Raw genomic sequence first — 23,125 nt, forward strand, 5'->3', positions numbered from 1 at the left:
ATTTAAAACCAAAACAAATGTTCCAAGTTTTCGCTTCTAGATAGTTGTGAAATTTTAAACAAAAATCGCTGTAAAACTATTTTGATATTATATCATTCCAATGAATTTAGTCTAATTAATACATTTTTTAACTTATTTATACATATATGTAGTACGTGTATGTATGTAAAAAATGCTAAACAAATATATATACATATATATATATATATATATATATATATATTAATTTTAATGTTCAACAAAAAATAATATATGTATGTAATATTATTATAACAAAATATAAATGGAACAAAACTAATCTAAATTCTAAGTATTTTTATGTTTTCAAAATAAATTGAATTTATTAAGCAAATACTGAAAAAAACACTTTTGATTGTAAAAGGGGGGGTTCCACTCATTCAATGCCTTTTGTACGATTCTCATTTGTTAATTTCATGATACACCTTTCAATCATCAAATTCGACATCAGTATCCTGACATTCAGGCATCATAAATATGTAATTCGATGGCTGCGAAAGTTCTTCAAGGATTCGAACCCGTTTTCAACATTCAAAAGTCAAACAATAAAGGGAAATATGTCCGAAGGACATATGCCAATAACCCTGAACGTCAACACAAATATAAAGATATTAAAAAATAATACATGCATATACCAGTACCAGAATTACAGACACATATGAATATTCCAATTCCAATGATTAACTCATGAGTGAATTTGGTTTCCTATTCCCCAAAGTGTCCGGCCGCAGATATCAAATATCACGTACCAGAACCAGACAAGGGTTACCTTCTCCATTATTCCACTCTATCCAATCCAATCCTCCGCTGCCATTTTCCATCTTCATCTTGGGGTCGCGTTCTGAACAAAAATTTGACAATAAAAAATATATATAAACTGCAAACGCAGTTCCCAGGGAGCATACGCTCGCAAACCCCTCCTGGTCCTGGTCCTTTGGTCTACGAGTATTCCCCAGTCTCCAATTTGCACAGCGGCACTTGTCTACTTTGCAAATGAAGTCTGTAGCTGTAGCCAAACCAATTTCATCAATAAAAAATATGACTGTCTGCCCCGCAAAAAACATATGCATACGAGCACGAGTATAAAAAGCTAACACTCACCTTTCTCAATCCTCAATCCTTTCTCCTCCGTTTTTGCATATGACAATTTCGGTTGCTGGCTTTTCTCGTTTATAGATAAATGAAAAGCTAGAATATTCGCACGTGAGGAAAAGTCTAGTTTGTAGCGGAAGAGATGGAATATTAAATGAAATGGTTAAGTAAATGTCTGAATAGATTGGATAGAAACACTTCAAAAACATCATTCTGGCCTATCTTTATCTGTCTGTGGATTCTATACATTTGAATTTCTCTTTACTAAGATATATGTATGAAGGATAAGAACGGATGTTGGAAACAAAGGCCATACTATATATGTAGCTCTAATGAACACTAATATTGTATCGTATTATTTAAAACCTACATACATATGTATATCCCTTAGGATAGGTCAGAGTTCCTTGTACGTCAATAGTTTTATCTTGAGCTGTTTCTTGGATTTTTCTTTCAAAGTGTAGTAGACAGACCCTGTTACTCTTGATTAAAGAAGTATTTTCGTGGACAGTCAGTGACCTTTCCTCTTCAGAATTTCCTTTAGAGAACTTTCAGAGAGACTTTCAGAGAATACAACTATGTTTTGTATTACTTTTATCAGCACTTGTGAACGAAATAAGTTTTTGGATTTTTAAAATGTTACCCAATTTTAACACCAAAGTCTTTGCCACTTTTTAAAAACCCCCTGCTATTTCTAATCCCTAAGTAATCCCAATATTTCAGCACCCTTATTCAGTCCATGCTTCCCGGTTTTCTTCCCACGATTAGTTGGTTCCCTAATCACATGGTGATTGTATCACTTAGCAAATTTTCCACTCGGACTTTTCCAGCGGCAGCAATTACACACAGTGGCAATAAAAATTAATAGAAACTTGACAGAGAGCGAGAGCGCGGAGAACATTTGAAATGGAATGGGAGGAAAAGTCGTATGTTAATTTATGCAATGATCGATAACATCCTGCGATTTAATCAACAAACGCTTGTGCCGCCCCCAACAAAAGCAGAGTCGAGTCCAAGTGCAAGACCAAGATCACGAGACCCCCACAGGGCGAGTCGTTGACCGGAGGCTTAGGTGATTGTAAACCATTGATCAATCAATCTTAAACGATCAGAAAAACGGTCACAAAATCAGCAACTTCCGTCGGGAACAGCAACGGGGCACGAGTTGAGCGAGTGGATTGGAATAGAGTGAGAGAGAGGGAGATACATTATACATTATTGATTGAACGAATGTTTTTATGATTGCATAAAATAAAAAAAAAAAGCCAAAGTTATGGGAGTCAGAATGCGGGTTCTTTGAACGAATTAAACGCAATTAGCTGAAGGTACACCCGAACCTAGATGATTGTGAAGGCTCCCGGATCCCGCCAGGATCATCGGTTCTCGCTTCCAAAAGTGCCTATAATTTTTAAAGTCATTCTACCATAAGATCATCGTACATCGTACAACATCTGCGTGCCATCAAATTGACTCAAGGCGTTCTTAATGCGAATTTATTGCCGCCATCATTATGGCTCTGAGACATGAAAATCATTTCTGGGCGATGACTAAAGACTTTTCAACAGCTCGCACCCCTTTAACGTACATCCAAATTCTGCTGGCCTTTGTTCGACTGAGAATAGGATGAACATGAGAGCATGGGATAAGACAATGGATCTTAATTGTACTTTATTTGCGGTAAATGTTTAATTAAATAACCCAAAAAAAAAAGATCACTCAAGGTGGGAATTAAACAGAGTCCGTTATGGGGGTTTCTTGGGCCTCTGTGCTTTGAGAAAGTTATAATTGTCATGTGATCTACTGGAATGTATGTGCGGCAGGGGTTATCAGCTATCAAACGACTTGCAAGGTTTTTCGTTTTCTTTTTCCCCAATATGGGGAGCATATAAACGTTCCAATGCATAAACTATTTTCAATAGATCAATGGAGAGGCAACCATTTGTGAGAAGTAAAAGGAAACTCGAAAACGAAAAGTACGCTGTCGGATAATCAAATGAATCACAGGATGTTATCCGAATATTAATGCACATTTTTAATATCAGCTTTTAATATCAAAAAACAATCAAATAATAACAAACAATATCAATAATGAATAAAATGAAACAAAAATATACGAGAATATTAAAAAGTATTGAAAGATTTCCAAAAATATAAACGGAAGTTCTCCCTCCAAAGAATCTCAATTGGATTGACTTGAACCCCATCTTGAACGCCTTCATAGTCGATAATACATTCGGGCTTTTAGTGTCTGTCTCAGCTGGTCAGCACCGAGCACGGGGATGTGGCATATAATCCCGCCTCCGCCGCCGCTTTCGCCTCCGCATCAGATCAACCATCAACAACCCCCTCGGACACTTAATGGGAATTGCATTTTTATTACACAAACAGACGACGAAATGTTTATTAATGGCCCAAACATACAGAAGGCCTTCATGGTCATCATCATCTCATACTCATCCTCGTCCTCAATCCATGGCAATCGGCCGACAAAATGCAGTTAAATTGATTTCGATTTCCAGCTGCAACTGTAACTAAGTAACGGTATAACTACTATATCTATGTTGTTGCATTGCCAGAGGTTGGGGAAGGCACCTGCTGACAATTTCAAGTGCAGACCAACAACAGGAACAACTGGAGTGATTTGTGCAGGGAATCCTCCCCTGAATCTGACTGTGACTGCAGGAGGAAACCGCAATTGTAATTCACGGATGCGCCACATCGGGTGGCAGCTTCCCAAACTAATCGCTCGCACAGCGGGACCGAACCGGAACAGACTACGGGGCAAGTGTAAGTGGGGTGGTGGTGGCTGTAGCCTGATTGCCCTGGTGGTTGTTGCCGCATGTTGCCAATTGAATATATCTCAATTGTTGCAAGGCCAGACAGTGGCAAGAGGCTGCGCCTTTGACAAAAGCAAACAAAACGCCTTGTCCTTCTCGCTTCGCTCTCAACCCCTCTGAATCCCGGGGACTCGGAATCGGAAATCCCTTTGGACTAATTCAAGTGTAACCCCTTGTTATCCCGCACGCACCCTCCTCTCTGGAACTATGGTCCGGGGACTGGGGAAAGCGCAACGCCTGAAAATTGAGCAGTTAAATATTTTGGTGTCATAAGTCGACATTAGGGCGGTTCGGCCACGCTGGAATAAACAGCAACAATAGAAATAGAGACAGAGGCAGAGCCAAGGCTGGGCTATATTTGTTTTAAAATCCACAATAGTCCACACATTGTATTGCCAGACAAGTGGTTTCTGTTTCTCCACAAGAATTGTATGATTTTAGGAGACAAATTGAAGGGATTTCGTGTAAATCAGAGATTGACACAGAAGTACCATTGATAAAAACCAAGAAAAGTGAAGGAATTAAAGGTTGATGATTGAAGAATTAATTAAGGATTGTCCATGGAATAAGTGTTCAGATTTAATTCGAAAAAATAAAGGTTTTTGTTCAAAAAGTAAATAGAACCAAAGACTATGAAAGTCTGTGCAATTTGTTGTTGGATTCTAGGGACCGACTCAGCTTCCCTTAGCATTTATGAACAAACGAGACCGCTGTCAGAGACGAATCATAAGTGAGAAGTGCGCCCTCTGTCTACGAGGCATTACGAAATACCCTGCCATAGAACAGCGTTATGGAGCCTCATATAACATCTCGGTAATTATATAGTCTTTAATAAAGATTTGATTAATATTTTATTATAATTTAAATTTCCTCCTTAACTTTTACCAAATTAATAATTCCGATCCTTTAAAAATCGCTAGAGATTTTCATTTCAACTTTAAATTACACCTCTGATCCTTAGCTTCCAAATATTCATCACACTAAAAACCTGGCATTATATAAATTCCGTTGGCTTTAATTAAGAAAAGCGATGGGCAAGAATAAAAGTAAATTAATTTAGTATTCCTGATTTATTTGTCTCATGATTTGTCCCCGTGCTCTCTTCTTCTCCTTCTATATCTGTGTCTGTGTCTGCGTCTGGGTTTGGGTCTGGGTTCGGGTGATGAGCACGATGAGTTATTGCCGTAAATCACGTAGAAGGTATAAACTCCCAGACAAACTATGAATAAGCAAAGAGGCGAAAGGTCCGAGACCAGAGCAGCAGCAGCAGCAGCAGCAGAGACACAGAGACAATGGGAATACGAGGCTGTAGGATGGCAGGGTGGTGCAAAGGACAACTGCGAACCTGTTTATTAGTCCTCTAATGCACAATAATACTTAGTGCCAAGGGTAGGAAATTATTCGGATCCTCTGGGAATACTTACCGAGTTGGCTGCCAAATGTGACCTCTGAGCCACTGGCTCTCCACTCCCCTCGACAGTGCATCTTTGCTGTGTGGATATTGAATTACGGAACACGTCTCGACTTTCGGCAGGGATAGGCCCAGGAACTCTGGCCTCCATCACTCCTCCCTCCGCCCACATTGAAGTTAATTTGTGCTCTGCTCCTGGAATTGTTGCTGACATTTCTACATAAAGTGAAGGGCATAAATCACATTTATCCATTGCCGAGTGGAGAGACCTGAGCAGAGCAGACGAATCTGAATCTGAATCAATTCCTTTCTTATATCCGCACTTGATTTGTCAGCGATTGGAATGGAAAGTGTTGCAAACGCTCTGAAATATGAAGCTACGAGCGGGAATACGATTATGCGATGAGCTCTTACATAGGATTGCTCCTATTAGCACAAATGTCCACAATTTGCCATAGAAATCGGAAATCTAAGTACGAATATGTCCAAAGCGGCGTAGAATTACAAATTACATTTGTGGGCTGCCAGTTGGCCACAGAATGTGGCAAAAGCAATGGAAATATGATTTCCAGTATTCGGACAACAAATATTGTAAAATTATACACATACATACATTTATGCAAAATGGCTAACATTAGCACAGCTTTTGAAAAGTGTCAATATGTCTCTAAGAGCATATATGCTATTTTTCAGAATTTATCATAATGCAAGAGATGAACTGAAGAATATTATTTGGTTTATATCTATGTAATCCATGACGTCTTTACCCTACAATATAATGGTTTATTTTAGCTTCATAGAAAAGAAAACTTCGATAAGTAAATTGGATGAGTATTTGTATCTCGAACTGGTCGCAAGCCATACGATCATCTCACAGATGAACTTTAACTTAAACTCTCCTTTTCCCATCCATTAACTTCTCTGTACCAGAAGCTAGAAGCTCAATGCTTTCGAGAGTCTGAGGCTGACTCTGCGAAGATCAATCGGTATCAGTTTTATTAATAAAATCCTTTTATTCTTGATATAATTTTTTATTTTGCCTGAAATTATTATAATTTTGAAAACCTCTCCAATATCCCAACTCTTCTATGAGTATGAGCCCAAAAATTAATCTTCCCACAGTATGCTACGGGATGACAGTGCACTTGTCCTTGTACCCATGTATTTCTCCAGCAAATATTTGTCATATATCTGTATCCCGTTAAAGGAAATCTCGTTACTTTCGACGGGTTGAACAAGTGCCTTCCATTAGCGGCCTTGTGCCGGCCAGAAATCAAACAGAGTCATAAAAATGTGACACTCGCCAAGCCGTTTCCCACAATCCGCACGCGTCAAGTGGACAGGACCTAGTCTCTCTCGCTCTCTCTGCCGAAAAGTCGGGTTTCAGTTTGTATAATCTGCAATCCGATATTGGTGGGTGCTTCTGCTGCTGGCGGGCTGGTGGTGGGTGGATTACTGGCGCTGCTGCTGGTGGGCTGGTGGTGCAGTTATGAGGGTTACGGTGGGAGGTGTGGTGGTTCCGGGGTCTAATCAAAGTGCGTGCCCAGTCACGTGTCGTAAAAATGGAGTTACAGTCGAGAAATTCCCATGAAATGATTGCAAAGATTCTTTTTCCCAACTGCTATTATGATTAGTTATTATTTTTGAACAAGTGCCTGCAAGTGGATAAAGATGAGAATAGAGCCACTCTCAAGCTAAATGCCGATGAGATTTGCGAAGCATACGCACTGGGAGTTGACTTGATGAGCACCGAGCACCCACCCAGAAAAGGGAGGGAGTGACTCTCACAAACGAAAAATCAAGTTGTTATAATCAGTGGAAGGATGCTGTTCGGCAATCAGCTGGTTGAAAGGGAAAATCTTCTTACCGAATAACTGAATAAAAATTGATTTTCAGAATTGTTGTTTTACTAAAAGAAAATAACTCTCACTAAATGCATCCTAGATATTGTAATTCTCAATGCAGCTATTTCAAAAATCATTTAGTTGTTTTTTTTTCTCTATAGAATGCGCCTTTGACCCCAACTAACGCTTCTCCTTTCTCTCCTCTACTTTCTCCAACAAATTAAATATAAAGTCAAATTGGCTACAGACTTTTTCGGGGCGGAACTAACTGAATTTTCCGTCATAATTTGACAAATTTAATTAAAACTATTTGCACTTAAATTTAACGAACGGACATTTTGTGGCAAACGAAACTTTAAATGTGCCTGCGGCGTTTCGAGCAGAAACTTTTTACATAATTGCTTTAAATTAGTTGTTAGTGTCCGTTTCCTACACACCCCTCCCCAATGCCACTCCTCCTCCCTACCATCATCATGATGGGGGAACCGCAAGCCAAACAACAAAAGTGTAAAGTGCTCGAAAGGCAACCAACAACCAGACGAAAAGTTGTCAACCGAAAACAAACCATTAAGTGGGTCCAAAACACTTTTTGGTTTCTCCTTAAATTAGCAAAGGGATCTCCCCTTCTGTGGGCATTTCATATCCTTTCCGGGTTCCACTGTCATATTGTCAAGTGTTTATGTTCCTCAGCCTGTGGAATCGGCCATAAAGATGAGTGGTATGGCAGGGGGCATGGAATCGAATGACTACAGCAGCCCTTGCAACCATCTGTGCCACGAACTTGAGGATAGAGAGTTAGAACATGAACTAAAGTGACTGTTAAGTGGATATTCTGAATCTGTTGGGATATATATGTAATTGGAGGGCAGAGCAGTCCAGGAATCCCAGTTATACTTTGCTTTGCCAGAGAATTAAATCAAGTACGATTATTAGTTAGATTTTTTTCATATTTTAATATTGAATAAAATATTCTGGGATGCTAGTTAGGAATAAGTAAAATATTGCTGCATGTCCTTTAATTAGAGAAAGTTCTTGTTAGTCTTATAGCAGAGTGAATTTAGCCTTCTAATATATATCTTGCATAAACAACATTGTTTATTTGAAAGGGTATTCTTTTAGATGTTTAATGAATGAAGAAATATGATTGGTTATAGAAATCTCAGAGTTTCTTAGTACCAGACTAGCTTTTACAACCCTTTCCACTGGATATACTCGTTCTGTTATAAAAAAAATATGTATAAATACATTAGATCTATTACGATGTTTACTGTTTCCAACGAATGCCACAAAACTCCTTCTGCTAATATAATCCTGTTCCTTCTCCTCTCCTGCTCTACTAATCTAAGAGAACTGCAAGGATATAATCCCCCACTATTCATCTACAACCTCCCACATCTAATACCTATTCTATTCGCCCATTAATAGCGATGGATTTCCAAAAACACCCGACACCTTTCACCTCCAACTCGAAGCGAAGCAAAGGCAAGTGTGGTGCGGTGTGGAATCCCCCTAATACGTACCTAATACCATTAATGGCTTTTCCATTGCGGATAATTACGGGGGTTGTCTACAATTAGAGTTCAGGAGTTTGCCTTTGGCTTATTCACGCCTTTAAATTTGCATTTACCCCTCGTCCTCGATCCAGGACGAACCACAGGCGTAGACGTCTCGTTTCACTCGCTCTCCTGCTTTCCGAAACATTTTGTAAGGCCATGTAAATCATGATGCCAGGCGGTTGACAGCAAACAGCATTTGTTCTCTAGGTGTCTCTGTGGCTGTGTGTGTTTTTCTGCATCTCTGAGGGTTTGTGTGTGCCTGTCTATGAGTGCAAGTGTGTGTGTGTGTGTGTCAAGTCGAAGAGTTGCTCTCGACGCTTAGGAAGATTCGTCAGATTCGCATAATTAATTGCAAAGCTTTCGAACGGGAGCTCGAGCTCCCCTCCCCGGGAGGAGCTTACGACCTCCTCTCCTGTGGAATTTTGATTGTGTGTTGTGTGTCCAAAAAAGGGCAGGGGGGAGAGAGGCATGGGTGTTTGCTGTAACGATTTGTGAACGTAATCAGAAGGGGTTGCCGCTGTCTGCTAGGGTGGGAGAGATCACATCACCCCTTTTGCCAGGGGTCTCACCTTTCCGCTCCGCTCCGTTCCGTTCCATTCCGTACGATTCGCCCGGGCACACACAAAATTAATTGCTTTTGTCATTATACGGAATCCTGACGACGCCTCGTTTCTAATTTAATGTAGTTCATGGAACACCTTGGAGAGTGTTTTTCCCTAGGCCCCCGCCCAGCCCCTACCTTTGCAGGTTGTCGTCTCTGATGTTGATTTGTGATTTATGAAGATTAATTTATTGCTAAATAGTTGCAGATAATTTATTTAACATTGATTTCAAAGGAGATTAGTTTTAGAGTTTAGCGGAAGGTTTTACAGAAAGGGGTGGTGGGAATAGGAGGACAAGTAATTGGCCTGTCATCTACAAGCAAAAGTATCTTAGAGATGAACTGAAAGTCTGTCTGCCTATGCAGATATCTTCTCAAAGTTATATACAAAACTGAACCGCTTAAAAAGGCTCGGAGAACTCCAATACTTTCTGGGTTAATTTTTCGTGCATTTTGCTGAAAATAAAGCAGAGAAATAAAGAAATATTTTGTATAAAATATTATATGAATAAAAAAAAATAAATACATAAACTAATAACAAAATGCAAACAAAAAACCAGACTGCAAAAACAATCAAAAGACCCAAAAGGCACTTATTCTCCGTACAATTTATGGTAAGTCTTTGTTATATATCGTTTCAGAACCATTTAAAACGCCTTAAGACGTGTAAGATTACCTTGGTTTTCCCTCTTTAGATTGTCAAAACACTTTTGTATTTATCCAATTAAACATAAAGCCAAGTAAAACTCCTAATTTAATAAGAAAACTCTCAGAAACAAACAGAGATGACTTAAGATTCTCCTCCAGACCAGACCTAATTCAATTCACAGAAGTTGTGGTCCAGTTGAGGTCGATGGTAATTCATAGAAGATGGCCAGGCCTTTCATCCTTGGAGCATCCATCGAGAATTTTACATTGTAAATGGTAAAATGAATGCATTTGTTTTATATCTTGTTCAAGTGCTTCTGTATCCATGTATCCAAGTATCTTGGGTCTTGTCGGGAGGGGACACACACACAAAAGTGAAGTCAGAAATATGCAAATTTGTTTGCCTTTCGAAGAGCTAGAGCTGACTGCCTAAGTAGTTTCAGTAAATTGAAAGCAAAACATTAAGAATTATGCCCAAATGCAATTCCAGACAGAGTGCATCACAGGGGCCATGTGCATGACACTTCTTACATGGCGTTGCACAAGCTGCAAATTGCCTTGCATTCGATTCGGATTGCGATGCAATGCGATTGTTGTTCGGACACAGATTTTCAATTGTAAGCACAAACATAAATTGCACTTTGGGGGAGAGTGCAAAAACGAGATACAACATCACAAAAAGTATGATATTTGAGTTCCACTTGGGATAGAAATTTCCACACATAAATTAAGAGACGAGACTCTTTAAAGTGGGGGAGCCCACTTCTGCGGGTAGGAATTAGATGAGTTTACGAAATTCTCGAAACCTGAAAAACTTTTAATTGAAAACCAAGGAACTCCGACTTTCCAACTTTAGAATTCCGCTTAATCAGCAGGCCTTTTGCCTGCCAGACGGGACGCCTGGCTGTGGTGGTATTTTAATTTATGACAGACACACAATTAAATGAAAGGATTTTTGCCCTGAAGCAAAACGCCCTTTAGCTTGGCTCTACTTCTCTTTATTTTTATTTGTATTTCATTCACAGCAATTTGAAGATTGTCCCACATTGGGATTCCTAGAGTTTTAGTCAGGTCTTCTCTAAGCTTTTAGTTGCTAGGCTCATTTTGGCATGGCATTAGATTGGATTATAAGAATGGAACAGCTACCATCATGAGACTGTTCCAGTAGCTTTGCACCCTGCAGGCGTCCCTCAATCATAAGTTAATTCTAGAAATCCATAACCTTAAGTACGATTAAGTACCTTGGTAAATTATCATATATGTATATGTATACAATATACCCTCCCTCAAAGGACAGACATCATTGTGAATCCATAGTTTTGGGTAAATAAAAATTGAATTCCCGCATTGTTTTTTGTGACGTGTGTCGTTAAGTGTTTTCATTAGGAAATTTATGGAGTATTTACTCTAGCAATACTCGTAATAAAACAGCGGCATTTCGTCTTAATTAAGTGTTTAGCTGACAAAAACTTTCCGGAACTCCAGGGTAACCCAAGAACCGGATCTTAGGAGTAGGAGACAGACACGTGACAAAAAACAGAGGATTGGCAATTGAGGATTGGTAAGATAGTGTGACAATCGCTCGACTGTCATTGGTAAAGTCAATAAGGGAACAGAACTCTCATGCTGCACCACCACCATCATCATTATTATGGGAAGGAAAAACAATAGGAATACAAATATTGTACTGATGACTTAATTGATTAAATGCATAAAAAATATAGAGAAGGAGAAAGGCGCGACGTGTAAGTGCCACCACCATGAGAATATCTGTCTGAACAGGGAGTGTGAATCCCGCGTGCGACCCTAAGGAGGTGTTAAGGTAAGACCCCGACGACCCTTCGGGGGGCGTTTTATCAATCAGACAGGCAAACAATCATTCGATGGGAAACGAAACCCATCGCGGGGACAGAGCGAATGAGGTAATCATCGTCGATTTTGCGATTATGATATCTGGTTACAGCTTATGCTGGTTAAAAGCATTCTATAATAACGATATTATATAAAGATATACATATGTATGTACGTACCCAAGATCTAACGTTCAGAATAGTATGTATGAATTATTGTGGATATTTCTTACAGATCTATAATTTAGTATATTATAGTAAAGTAAATTCTCAGATCCACATTAAAAACCACACAAATTGGCAACATTTGGTCAATTTAAAAGTATATAGAAACCCTCTTAATAAATCCCTATATAAATATACCCATTTAACCTTCAATTCTCATCTGTTGTTCATCCAATTAATTATGAATTTGAGCTTAAATGCAAACAGTATTTATAGCGACAGCGAAACCGAGTCCATTTCCAAGTCCGAGTCGTACCAGCAACCACTTCATGGTTCGGAGCATTTGTGGCCACCATAATCAGCAGCAACAACCGAGGGCTATACACACAGACATATATCATCAGCGGGCACAGAGCAACATATGTCCAAATAGTGGTGGGTGGAAGGAGAAGCAGAAACCCATAGGAATAGGAGGGGAAGGAATCCGTCCGTATGGGGTGTGTGATATTTTGATCAACCAAATGTGTTAAAGTCATGGAACAAATCGAGGCTCGTTAATAGAAAACAATTAAGTTTTCCACATTCTTTTTTTGTGGGGCAAGAGTTGAACCAGGTGGCTGTGGGAGAAGGGGCAGAGATTGACATGAACTATGTGAGGCACGTTCCAGCTAATATACGAAATGAAAAGTCAAGTTTTAAATCATTTATCTTGTTTTTTTCCATTTGCTGCCGCTGGAAAAAGTTAGAAAAAATGACAAAGGCACGAGCAGAAATGATGCCGCTAAATGAAATTGGCAAAGGAGTCGCGCGAAGCCTTGAAGCATGGTCTGAATGCGAAATGAACTATGTGACAGTGACACCCTGACGGGACACGGAAACGGACACAGCACTGAATGTGGCATCCACACACACATACCTTGCCACCACACTAACTGCTGCTGTCAACCCTTTCGGGGCCCTACCCTTCCCTTTCGTCATATTATTCAAATTGAAACCGTTTTTCCGTGTACTTTTCACATTTTTTTCACTCGAAACTGGAGCTGCCGCCCCATGATTAATTTACGCAATTGCGATTGGGTTCGGGGCTCTGAATTCTAGGTTTGGTTGACCCTATGTTTAAAACCCTTCTCGTTTTTGGGCACTTGACTTTGGCAATTGCTTCTTTGACAAATTGTAGTCGTGTGTGAGGGGGGGCAAAGAAATGCTTCTAGAAATTAAAAATAGTAAAAAACGAGCCGGTACGTGAACAACTATAAGAATGGTAGCAAGAGGGGAGAACACAAGACTTACACTGACAAAAAACGATATATATAGCGAAAAGAAAAGCAGAAACAAAAGCTTTGTTCTCTTTCCTTTTGCCTATAATAATGCGCTGGTAGTTCTCCTCGCTGCATTCTTTCTGTTCTTTACTTGCTGTTTCCATGCTGTATTTAAGCCTCTTATCTTCTTCGATCTGTTACATTTTTAACCTGTTGTCACCTATTGCTGACACTTACATACATATGTGTTCGAGCAATGTGTGTATGTATGTAGATCGAGAGCGCGCCGACAATAGGCGCTCACTGATTTTGTTTGCTCTTCTTTCTTTGCACATGTGATGCAGTGCTCTCTTGCAATGGAGAGTGGGAGTGGATGGAGAATTGAGTGTCTTGAGTCTTCGAGGGCAACTCTCGTGCTTAGCTTTCACGTACACACACAAGTACACATCGAAAGACTTCGTCAACGAAAGGGAAAAAAAACATGAGACACCTTACGGCACAGAGCAAGCGAGGGTGCTCCGCTAAGTAAACATTAATTAATCCACAAAGTAATATGTTTATATACATGAACATACACACGTACAGTATGAATATTTAAAATATGAAACACTTTTCACAGTTCGCTTGGACAGATTGCCGCACTTTTCAATCGCACGATCTGCCTTTGGTTTTGTTTAACATTTTGCCTTCTGGTCCGCCGCTGGCACTTGATCACGCAGTGGCGTACGTTGCTGCTTCTTCCCCACTCTCTCCCTCTCCTACTGTAAAATGAGCATTTTCTTCACCACGCTCACAATATGATCGCTCGGTGCCAAGCGAAAAATTTTGCAAAAAAGAAATTGAAATTAAAAAAATAAAAAATTAATTGAAGAAGGGAAGGAAAATACCTCTTTATGTAAAGAATCGATTGGAATACATAAGAATTGCAGGGTTTTCATTGTATTTTATGCGTGGTCCACAATCAGTTCCTATCGTAAATTCTTAATTCGGATTCTCGCCTCAAAAGAACAGTAGAAGGGCTCATATAATAGAAAAATGAGAATTAAGATAATATCTTTCTACGGAATGAGACGGCTCGAACCACTATATGATATGCCATAGGAAACATGTAGTTTTATTGATTTTTCAAGCGTATGAAAACCTTAGCGCCCAGAACATATCTTCCTTACTGGTTAATCTGTTAATTGAAAAATCCAAAAATAAAAAAATCATTTTGCACATCTGAGTTCTTTGCCATTTGTCATGTGCATCGCACGTGTCGCAGTCAAAAAGAATATATTCGCACGATTGATGGCTAACATTTTTTTATTTTTTTTAAATTTCTCAAATTGCAAATCAATCAAATTTCGCGAATTGTCTGAAGAATATTTATAAAACAAAAATGTATCAAATTACAATTCAATATCAAGTGCTTGCAAACATACATTTTTTATGGTGAATATGAGACAACTGGAATCGGATCAATTCAGATCAATCTTCATTGATTGATGCTTATGTGCCAAATAATTTTTAAAAACCTGAATCATTCCTATTTTCACAATGAAATCATAAGTGTTTCTTCGCGATTCGATTGAGCTTGTGAATCAAGACCAATAAAATTAAAACCAGGACACACCCAAATCTTTATACCCTCGATCTAAAAATAGAATATGGGAAATTACTTTCCGCCCGGAAATTCAAAGAGTTTGGAGGGGAAGAAGGACGGACCATAATCTAGCAAGCGGACTTGACTTTTGCCCGACTCCCGGCTCGCCCTAGTCGGGAACAGAGAATGCATTAAAATGATAAATGAGTGCGATTATTTCCCTATTACCATCAAATTAATACAGCTCCTCTGTTTAGAGCCACTTGGCGGCGGCGCTTGGTGGCTCTGTTACCTGTGCCGCACCCTACTGAGACGACGACCAAGCGATTTATTGGCTAAAAATGAATTAACAAGCACAAAAAAGGGGCCAAATCAAACACAATCAAGCGAATTGGGTTCAGTTCTAGTTCCAGTTCAGGTTACAGTCATTCCTTCGGGGATGGCCTGTATTGTTGGTTAAAAATAATCAGACCGTTTCGTGTGCCCCCCAAGGACACCAGCCACCCACACCACCGACAACTGGTTCCTGGGGGTAAACATCGTTTGTCAAGGACTGGACACTCCAGTTGCACTTCGCCTCCAGGTGGGGGTGTGGATCCTTTGACCAGGGACCCGCGTGTATAGCGGCCGTGCGATAAAATAGCCGGTTACAAAATATTTGTTGACATTCCGCGGGTAAATTACCATAATTAGTTGATTCGAGACCGACCCCATGTTTGATCTGCTGGGGTGTGTGTGTGTCTGTATGGTGTGTGGTGTGTCTCCCATGTCCCTTCTCCAGTAAGTCAGTCAGCCAGTCAACATAATGCCAAAACAGGGCCACTGCCACTGCCCACAGCTAAAAGGATAATAATTAGAGCATATGTACGGATTGAGTGCAAATATTGACTAGAGCTCTCCTTCGGTGGCCTCCATTTGTCATCATTCCGTGTCGTTCTGGTGCGTAAACCCAAATTAATCAGTTTGGTATCAATATCCGTGCAAACATTGCTTCACATAAAACATATGTATGCATATAGAGCATACAATATGTCGGAAATGGATACACTAAAAGGATTTGAGAGGGGTTGAACTATTGTGCTCAGAGGCTATGGAACATTGGAAACTAAATATCAGTGAGTGACCCCGACATTCTATTCAACCAATATTTAACAACAGCTTAGTTTCGTCTGGTGGTTAGCATTGACCAACTACTTCTTTAGCCTACTTTGGTTTCTTCTTACTCCTACTGCTTTATAGAGTCCTAGATACTGGTGAAGCACTCCTAAATTGTGAAGATCTAAGCATCGATCGAGGGCAAGCAAACGAGGGCTTTGTAACCCCATATGAGGAGATATTCTGACAAAACTTCTGTTGAGGGATAAAAAAAGTCGATTTTCTTAGACGGAAAACTGTCTTCCTGCTTCTTAAACAGTTATTCAACCGACAGATCTCTTAGACAGAAAAGTACACATCTTATAAATAGCACACGCTTATAAATATGTATATAAAGAAGAGTTATTCCATTTTCGTCAGATGGCTTCGCATATAAGAAGTCATACAAATTTTAATTAGTCATGGCCCCTACAGATACATTTATAGAAAGTATATAGAGAGTATATTTTACGCCAAACCAAAAATCACTATTTTAGAGCTCTTTAGGGCCCAAGGCCCAGAGAAGTTTCCTTCGGTTTGACAATGACAAAGTCATTAGTTGAAACTCCGTTCTTCCTTCTGTTTCTGTTAGACAGCAATAAAAGCCATGTTGACAGAGAACAGAGATGAACCAATGGACCGCAAATTAATCCCAATTCCCTCTGTTTCGAGCCGCAACCACAATTAATATGCGAAACCACCGCCCCACGCCCATATCATATCCGGAGAGAACGGAATAGAGAGAGAGGCAAAGAGATTAGGACAGTGAAATGACTTTAAATTAAGCCGATGTGCGTCTGTCGATTTAATTAAAATCAAAACCAAATCTTTGCCGCTGCCCCGCCCCTTTGTCCAACCCAAATAGACAAATAATAAAACCATAAATAATGCAAAACAATAAATGAGCAAATATTCATAAATTATTAACGCCCCTGCTCGAGACGAGTCGAGTCGAGTCGAGACTACTGAAGGGGCGACTGCGACTCCTGACAAAAGACTGCACAAATACCAAAAATATTTTGCCAAAGCATTTAGAAGGACAATGAGGCACGAACGAGCCCCGCACAGCCCCGGAACCGAAGGCCATATGACAAGAATGGTGGAAGAATAGCAAATCCCCGCAACAAATAATTGAGCCTCATAAAGGAAATATCATTCATTGATTTTCCTCTTCCGACCTCAACAGACTCTCGACCTCTCACTCGCTCTCACACTCTCTCCCTCTTTCGGCTTTGTTGGGTCGTCCTCTGGCAGCAGAAGCAGCAAGTGGATGAAGTCCTATTCCTTTGCCAAGGATAAAATGGGGTGCCAAGCGCTTGGTGGGGGGGTGTGGATGTGCCGCCAGGGGGAGGCTGTCAGCACAGAAACAATATGGACAGCTGACGAAACTACTATCACGCCCAGGCGCTGGCCACGCTTTATGGGGAAGATGTTCACATGAATTCGAAATCTATGCCCCGGCATGATTTGCACAAAAAGTGAACTGCGCCCAGACAGAGCATAGGGAGTAGGCTGGATTTTGTTGGACAGTGGAAACCACAAAAAGAACAAATGATAAATTATGAAGAGATTTCTGTTAATTTGATGACATTCATAATGGGCCAAGACCAGATTATCCCAAGTGCTCAGCGCTGAGGTTAAGAAATTGTATTCGAAATATTGTTGCTGGTTTATTCCGTTCAAAAATATAGTGGAAAGTGGATATCCCAAGGAAGATAAGGAAGAAGTACAAGGGAATTATTTTGACAAAATAAGGAAGTTCCCTGGGACAACATATCACAGCAACAAAAAATTGACTTTATTTAGGTGTCAGAAAATACACATATTTTAAACTACTAATAATTAAATAACAATTTTTAAATCGAGCGCCAAGGTGATATAAAATGCAGCTATCCACAGATTACATTTTAAGTATCACAGCTCCTAGCTTATGCAAGGACTCTCTTCCATACGTAGAGTTTTTAAGGTTTTTCAATCATGTCTGCATGTCTTATTCCACAGGCTTGTCACTCATTCATTTTAAAAAATTCGACTTTGGCGCGCAGCTCTAGCGACTATCCGATATTTTGGTAGCTCTATACACATTTACGTTTTATTACCTTTTTTGAAACCTTGTTTTAGACTTAGTCCAATAAAAGGGCACGTTACAATTAGCCAACCAAGTAGAAAATTGATTCACTAATCGATTAAAATTATTTGAGCATGGCTAAATGTTCTATATAGCTAGTAATATTCGAAGGAATATCAAAAACGAGGAATATGTAAAATATAACTTGAATTCGTCAGTATACTTACGGTATATTTTGAAAATGAGATGGTATGTTTCGGTGCTGTTCTGAGGGTCATACTGTAGAAATACTGGTTTTCTCCGCGCTCCCATGGTATTTTTGTCAATTTCATCAATCTATTAATTTAATTTTTAATGTTATATAGAAATCCAATAAAAGCAAGTATTTCGAATAGGCCAACCAAGTAGAAAATTGATTCACTAATCGAATAAAATTATTTGGGCATGGCAAAATGTTCTATATAGATAGTATTATTCAACGGAACAAAGAATTCGTCGTTTTTTGAATCGAATTTGAGTTCGCCGCAGTTCGCTTTAGCAACAATGAGTCCCATTCCATACACAAATGTTGCTAATTTACCAGCAACATTGCAACTGTTTTTTTGTTGAACTATTTTGCTTAAACCTTGTTTAGTCAAAAAACAATAAAAGCAAGGACTAAAAACTGGCCAGTTAAGTAGAAAATTGATTCATTAATCGTATAAAATTATGTGGGCATAGATAACGGCCCGGTTGACAACATTTAAATACTTGTCGCTCACATTCAAAAAAGTTCGATTTGGCGCGCACCACTCGGTATATTTTTCAAATGTGACCGTATATTTTAGTATGTATTTGAATCGGGTAGAATCTGTCATAGCCGGTTCACAACAATGAGTCCCAATTTCATGCACAAATGTTGCGCATTCCATACTCAAAAGTTGCAGCAACATTTACTTGAAACCCGTATTGTAGTCAAAATAAAATACTTACAAGCAATTTAAAGATGTTAGAAAATAGAGAATGTATTCATCTATGGGATAAAACTAAGTGGGCAAAGCTGAAAACTCTATATAGCTTGAAATATCCGGATTTGGCAATACCCGGTTCGCAACAGATGAGTCCCATTCCATTCACAAACATGTTGCTAATTCCATGCACACATACCCTGGGGGAAATGGATGATATAGAATTGCGTAAATGTGTTTCATCCCATGCTCTAATTAATGCAGAAACTAGTCAGTATCTATTTTAAACGATATTTTGCAATTAGTGGTCTTCTTACAGAGACAAAGAATCGCTACAGGGATCAGGTTTTATTTACAAATAACTAATCAAATGCATGAACAGAGCAAAAAAATGCAATCTACAACTAGGCCTTTATTAATTATATATAATATAATGAATATAATATTTTATATAATATTCACAAAATAGGGTATAGAAACGCACATACCCTGGTTGACAACAAATGAGTCTGCAAATACCAGCAACATTGACGTCACAACCTGCGACTATTGAAAATTTTTGTTGAAATCGTGTTTTTGTCAAAACAAAAAACATGCAAGTACTTAAAAATAGTCAATCTTGATCAAAATTGTTTCAGCAATCATATAAAATTATGTGGGCAAAAATAAGAGATCTATATAAATGGGAATATTCGACGGAAGAAAGATTAACCAAGAATTAGTCGTCATAACCGGTTCAGAACAATGAGTCCCATTCCATGCACACATACCCTGGGGGAAATGGATGCTATAGAATTGTGAATATGTTTGTCATCACAGGCAAAAAAATTATTTTCAATATATTTTAATATAATTCAATATTATTTAATATTATTTTCATTATTTCAACGATATTTTAAAGCTTATTGTCTTCTTGTAGGGACCATGAATAGGTATCAGGATCGAGATATATGTACAAAACACTCATCATATACATGAATATGTCTAAGAAATGTCAATTTGAGATAAGGTCTTTATTAGTTACGTTTTATCTTCATATCAATATTTATACTTTCATATAAAATTAACAAAATAGGGTATACAAAGGTATGTTTAGGTATATTTCTGAGGGTCGGACGGTATATTTTATCGATAAATCCGCGGACACACTGCATCCCGTTCTTTCCTGTCGATACGCCAATGCAGGCGTGTATAAAATTATGATGGCATGTCTAAATGTTCTATATAGCTAGTAATATTCGACGGAATATCAAAATCGAGGAATATGTAAACAAGAACTTGAATTCGTCAGTATATTAACGGTATATTTTGAAAATGAGGCAGTATGTTTAGGTATATTTCTGAGGGTCGGACGGTACATTTGATCGATAAATCCGCGGACACACTGCATCCCGTTCTTTCCTGTCGATACGCCAATGCAGGCGTGTATAAAATTATGATGGCATGTCTAAATGTTCTATATAGCTAGTAATATTCGACGGAATATCAAAATCGAGGAATATGTAAACAAGAACTTGAATTCGTCAGTATATTAACGGTATATTTTGAAAATGAGGCAGTATGTTTAGGTATATTTCTGAGGGTCGGACGGTATATTTTAGCAATAATCCCGCGGTCACACTATAGCATTCAACACAAAAAACAAAAAAAAAAGTAACAAATGCCTAAAACGTAAGAATTAGTACACCATATTTGAGCAAATATGAGTGCCTACAATCGGAAGATGTTGAAAAAGAAGGAACCCAACTTGGGGGCATCGTCCGATGCCGAGATGGACGAGTCCGGCTACATGTCCTTTCGAGTGCAGCACAACTCAACCGCGGAGGCGCCATTTTTGTTTGAACGCGGCTGCGAAAGCGAGAACAGTCGCAACAACAATGCAACAAATTCAACTCTCCACAGAGGCTTTGCCTCGTCGCTGTACCAAACGCCGAGCAGCCATCCGAGAGATCAACTCTGGACCAAGAACTACCCGCTGACGGTCCCCGCCAGCAACAGCTTCAATAGCTTCGACGAGCCCTATGGGACGCCGAAACTGCAGGAAGTTCAGAGCATTCCAAAGCGCCGTAAGAAGCACTTTCTGGCCCCGCACAGCAGCCCAAAGAAGTCAAAGAAGCTACTGTTTCCACAACCGGACGAGCCACTGAACAGGAGACGCTTCTTCGATGGTTTGGAACATTGCGACATCTTCAGTATGCTGAGCCAAACCCAGCCGGCCCTGGAGTGCATACTGAAGCATGTGAATGCCCAAACGCTGGACGTAATGACCAAAGTATCGAAAAGCTGGGAGCAGACTGTCTACAAAAGCCAGCGGTCCGTGGAGCGTCTGCACAATCATCGCCTCAAGATGAGCCTCACCAAAGAGAATCCCTATCTGCCCAAGAGGAGACACAATGTGTTCAAAACCAACTCAACAGTGCCATTACAAACTTCAAATAGTATCAACAACGCCAACAACACCTCATCTCTCTTCGATACAGCCCACAACAGTCTTCAACTGATGGAGGCAGACGCCGGCCGGGTATTGAAGGAGCAAACCCAACGAATCAAGTGTCCCCGCTGCGGCAAGAGCAGCCGTGTCTTCGTCAGCGAGGCTTCGCGGGACCGAAGCGATGGAAGCCTGCTGCTGTCGCAAACACTGCCACCGATTAGAAATTCATTTGCCATCAGCGCGAGGCCACCCATGTCACGCTTCCTGTCGCTGGATCTCGACGAGATCAAGGGCTCGCAGCCGACCTACAATTTTGCCGAATGTACCAGTGTCATCTGCAAGTTCCGCTTCTGCATCAACTGCCTGTGCAAGTCTCATCCGGGCGAGCGATGCCTGGTCACCGAGCTGGGCACACCCTCGAAGTTAATGATGCCCAGCGAAAGGCTGACGCCACCGCAACGCAACCAGAGGCAAGACTACAAACTCAAGAAGAAAAACTCACTGAAGCGCTTGTGCTTTTAATTCCATAGTTTTAATTAATTGTAGTTTGTAATATCTTGAAAACGTTTGCTTAAGTTCTTTTTACGTTTTTACGTTTAGTATTCGAGTGAGTTTGTATTATGTTTACTTTACTTTGCGTTTAGTTCAGTTTTTACCTGTTTGTCATCCATCACCCATGCATAACGAAATTCCTATTAAGACTTACATTTTTAAACTGTTCTCGCTTCAAGACTCTTGAACAATCTGTACCTCTGTGAGATTAAGCACACATACAAAAGTATTTTTTACATTTTCAAAATATAAGAACTATACAAAACTGATTCAGGTTGTGTTGTGTCTTCTGGGAAGGCTATACTAAGTATATTTCATTTGTTTTTCTATATCAAATGGACGGCAGCAGTGGCCACAGGTTTCGCGCCTATTGGAAAAACACTATAATCGTTAAATTTACCCTATCTAGGTCAGACACCTTGCAACTTCTTGGAGATGGCACCTGCTGATCGAATATATCTGTTGTTACGAGACAAATATATCTGTAAGAATGAACTCACCTTGTGGTAATCAATCCAGGTAAAAATGCGATTAAAAACATTGAAGCCAGCCCTCGTCGAATTCAAAAAATCAAAAATACGAGCAGAAAACCATAAATACACTACAATATTTTATCATGGATGCGCAACATTCGTCATACCCTAGGGAAATGGATGTTATAGAGCTGAGAAAATGTTTGTCATCTAATGCACCAATATGGGCCAAAACTATTCAGTCTCTGTTTTAAAGGTATTTCAACGATTTTTTGAAGGGGTATATATTTACAAGAATGCATATCATATGCATTAATATGTCTAAAACATAACAATCTGAGATAATTTCTTAACTAATTACGTTTTAAAACAGTTTCTTCATATTATATTAACCAAATAGGGTATACCTATCCCCAAACTCCGGTTGACGTGACATTCCATACTCACTTACGTTACCATTGTTTTTTATTGACCTTTTTTGCTTAAACCTTGTTTTATACACTATACAATAAAAGAGAGTACTTTAAAGTAGTCAATCAGGTAGAAAATTTATTCATTAATGGCGTAAAATTATGTGGGTAGAGCTAAAGGTTTTAGTTAGGCGGAATTCAACGGAATAAAGAATTTGAGCAATTGGAACGATTTTTCTCTTAC

The 23,125-nt window shown here is 39.4% G+C and overlaps 1 protein-coding gene and 1 long non-coding RNA gene across 4 annotated transcripts; one reads left to right on the forward strand and one right to left on the reverse strand.

The window, feature by feature from the left end:
- Window positions 1–9,050: 9,050 nt before the first annotated feature.
- Window positions 9,051–14,028, reverse strand: LOC108164158. 3 transcript variants are annotated; one of them, XR_001775796.2, is made up of 3 exons: window positions 13,865–14,028; window positions 9,328–9,815; window positions 9,051–9,237 (listed from the first exon to the last, which is right to left on the reverse strand). It is a non-coding gene; the product is annotated as an uncharacterized LOC108164158 (long non-coding RNA). The 3 variants fall into 3 exon arrangements; XR_004473069.1 differs by lacking the exon at window positions 13,865–14,028 and adding an exon at window positions 13,313–13,853; XR_001775795.2 differs by lacking the exon at window positions 13,865–14,028 and adding an exon at window positions 12,939–13,258.
- Window positions 14,029–20,605: 6,577 nt separating this feature from the next.
- Window positions 20,606–22,267, forward strand: LOC108163813. The gene has a single exon (XM_017299303.2). The coding sequence runs from the start codon at window positions 20,718–20,720 to the stop codon at window positions 21,966–21,968; it is 1,251 nt and encodes a 416-aa protein (XP_017154792.1). The 5' UTR covers window positions 20,606–20,717; the 3' UTR covers window positions 21,969–22,267.
- Window positions 22,268–23,125: the final 858 nt, after the last annotated feature.

The sequence above is a fragment of the Drosophila miranda genome, chromosome 4 (genome assembly GCF_003369915.1).
Source record: "Drosophila miranda strain MSH22 chromosome 4, D.miranda_PacBio2.1, whole genome shotgun sequence".
In the NCBI taxonomy this organism is placed as follows: Eukaryota; Metazoa; Arthropoda; class Insecta; order Diptera; family Drosophilidae; genus Drosophila; species Drosophila miranda.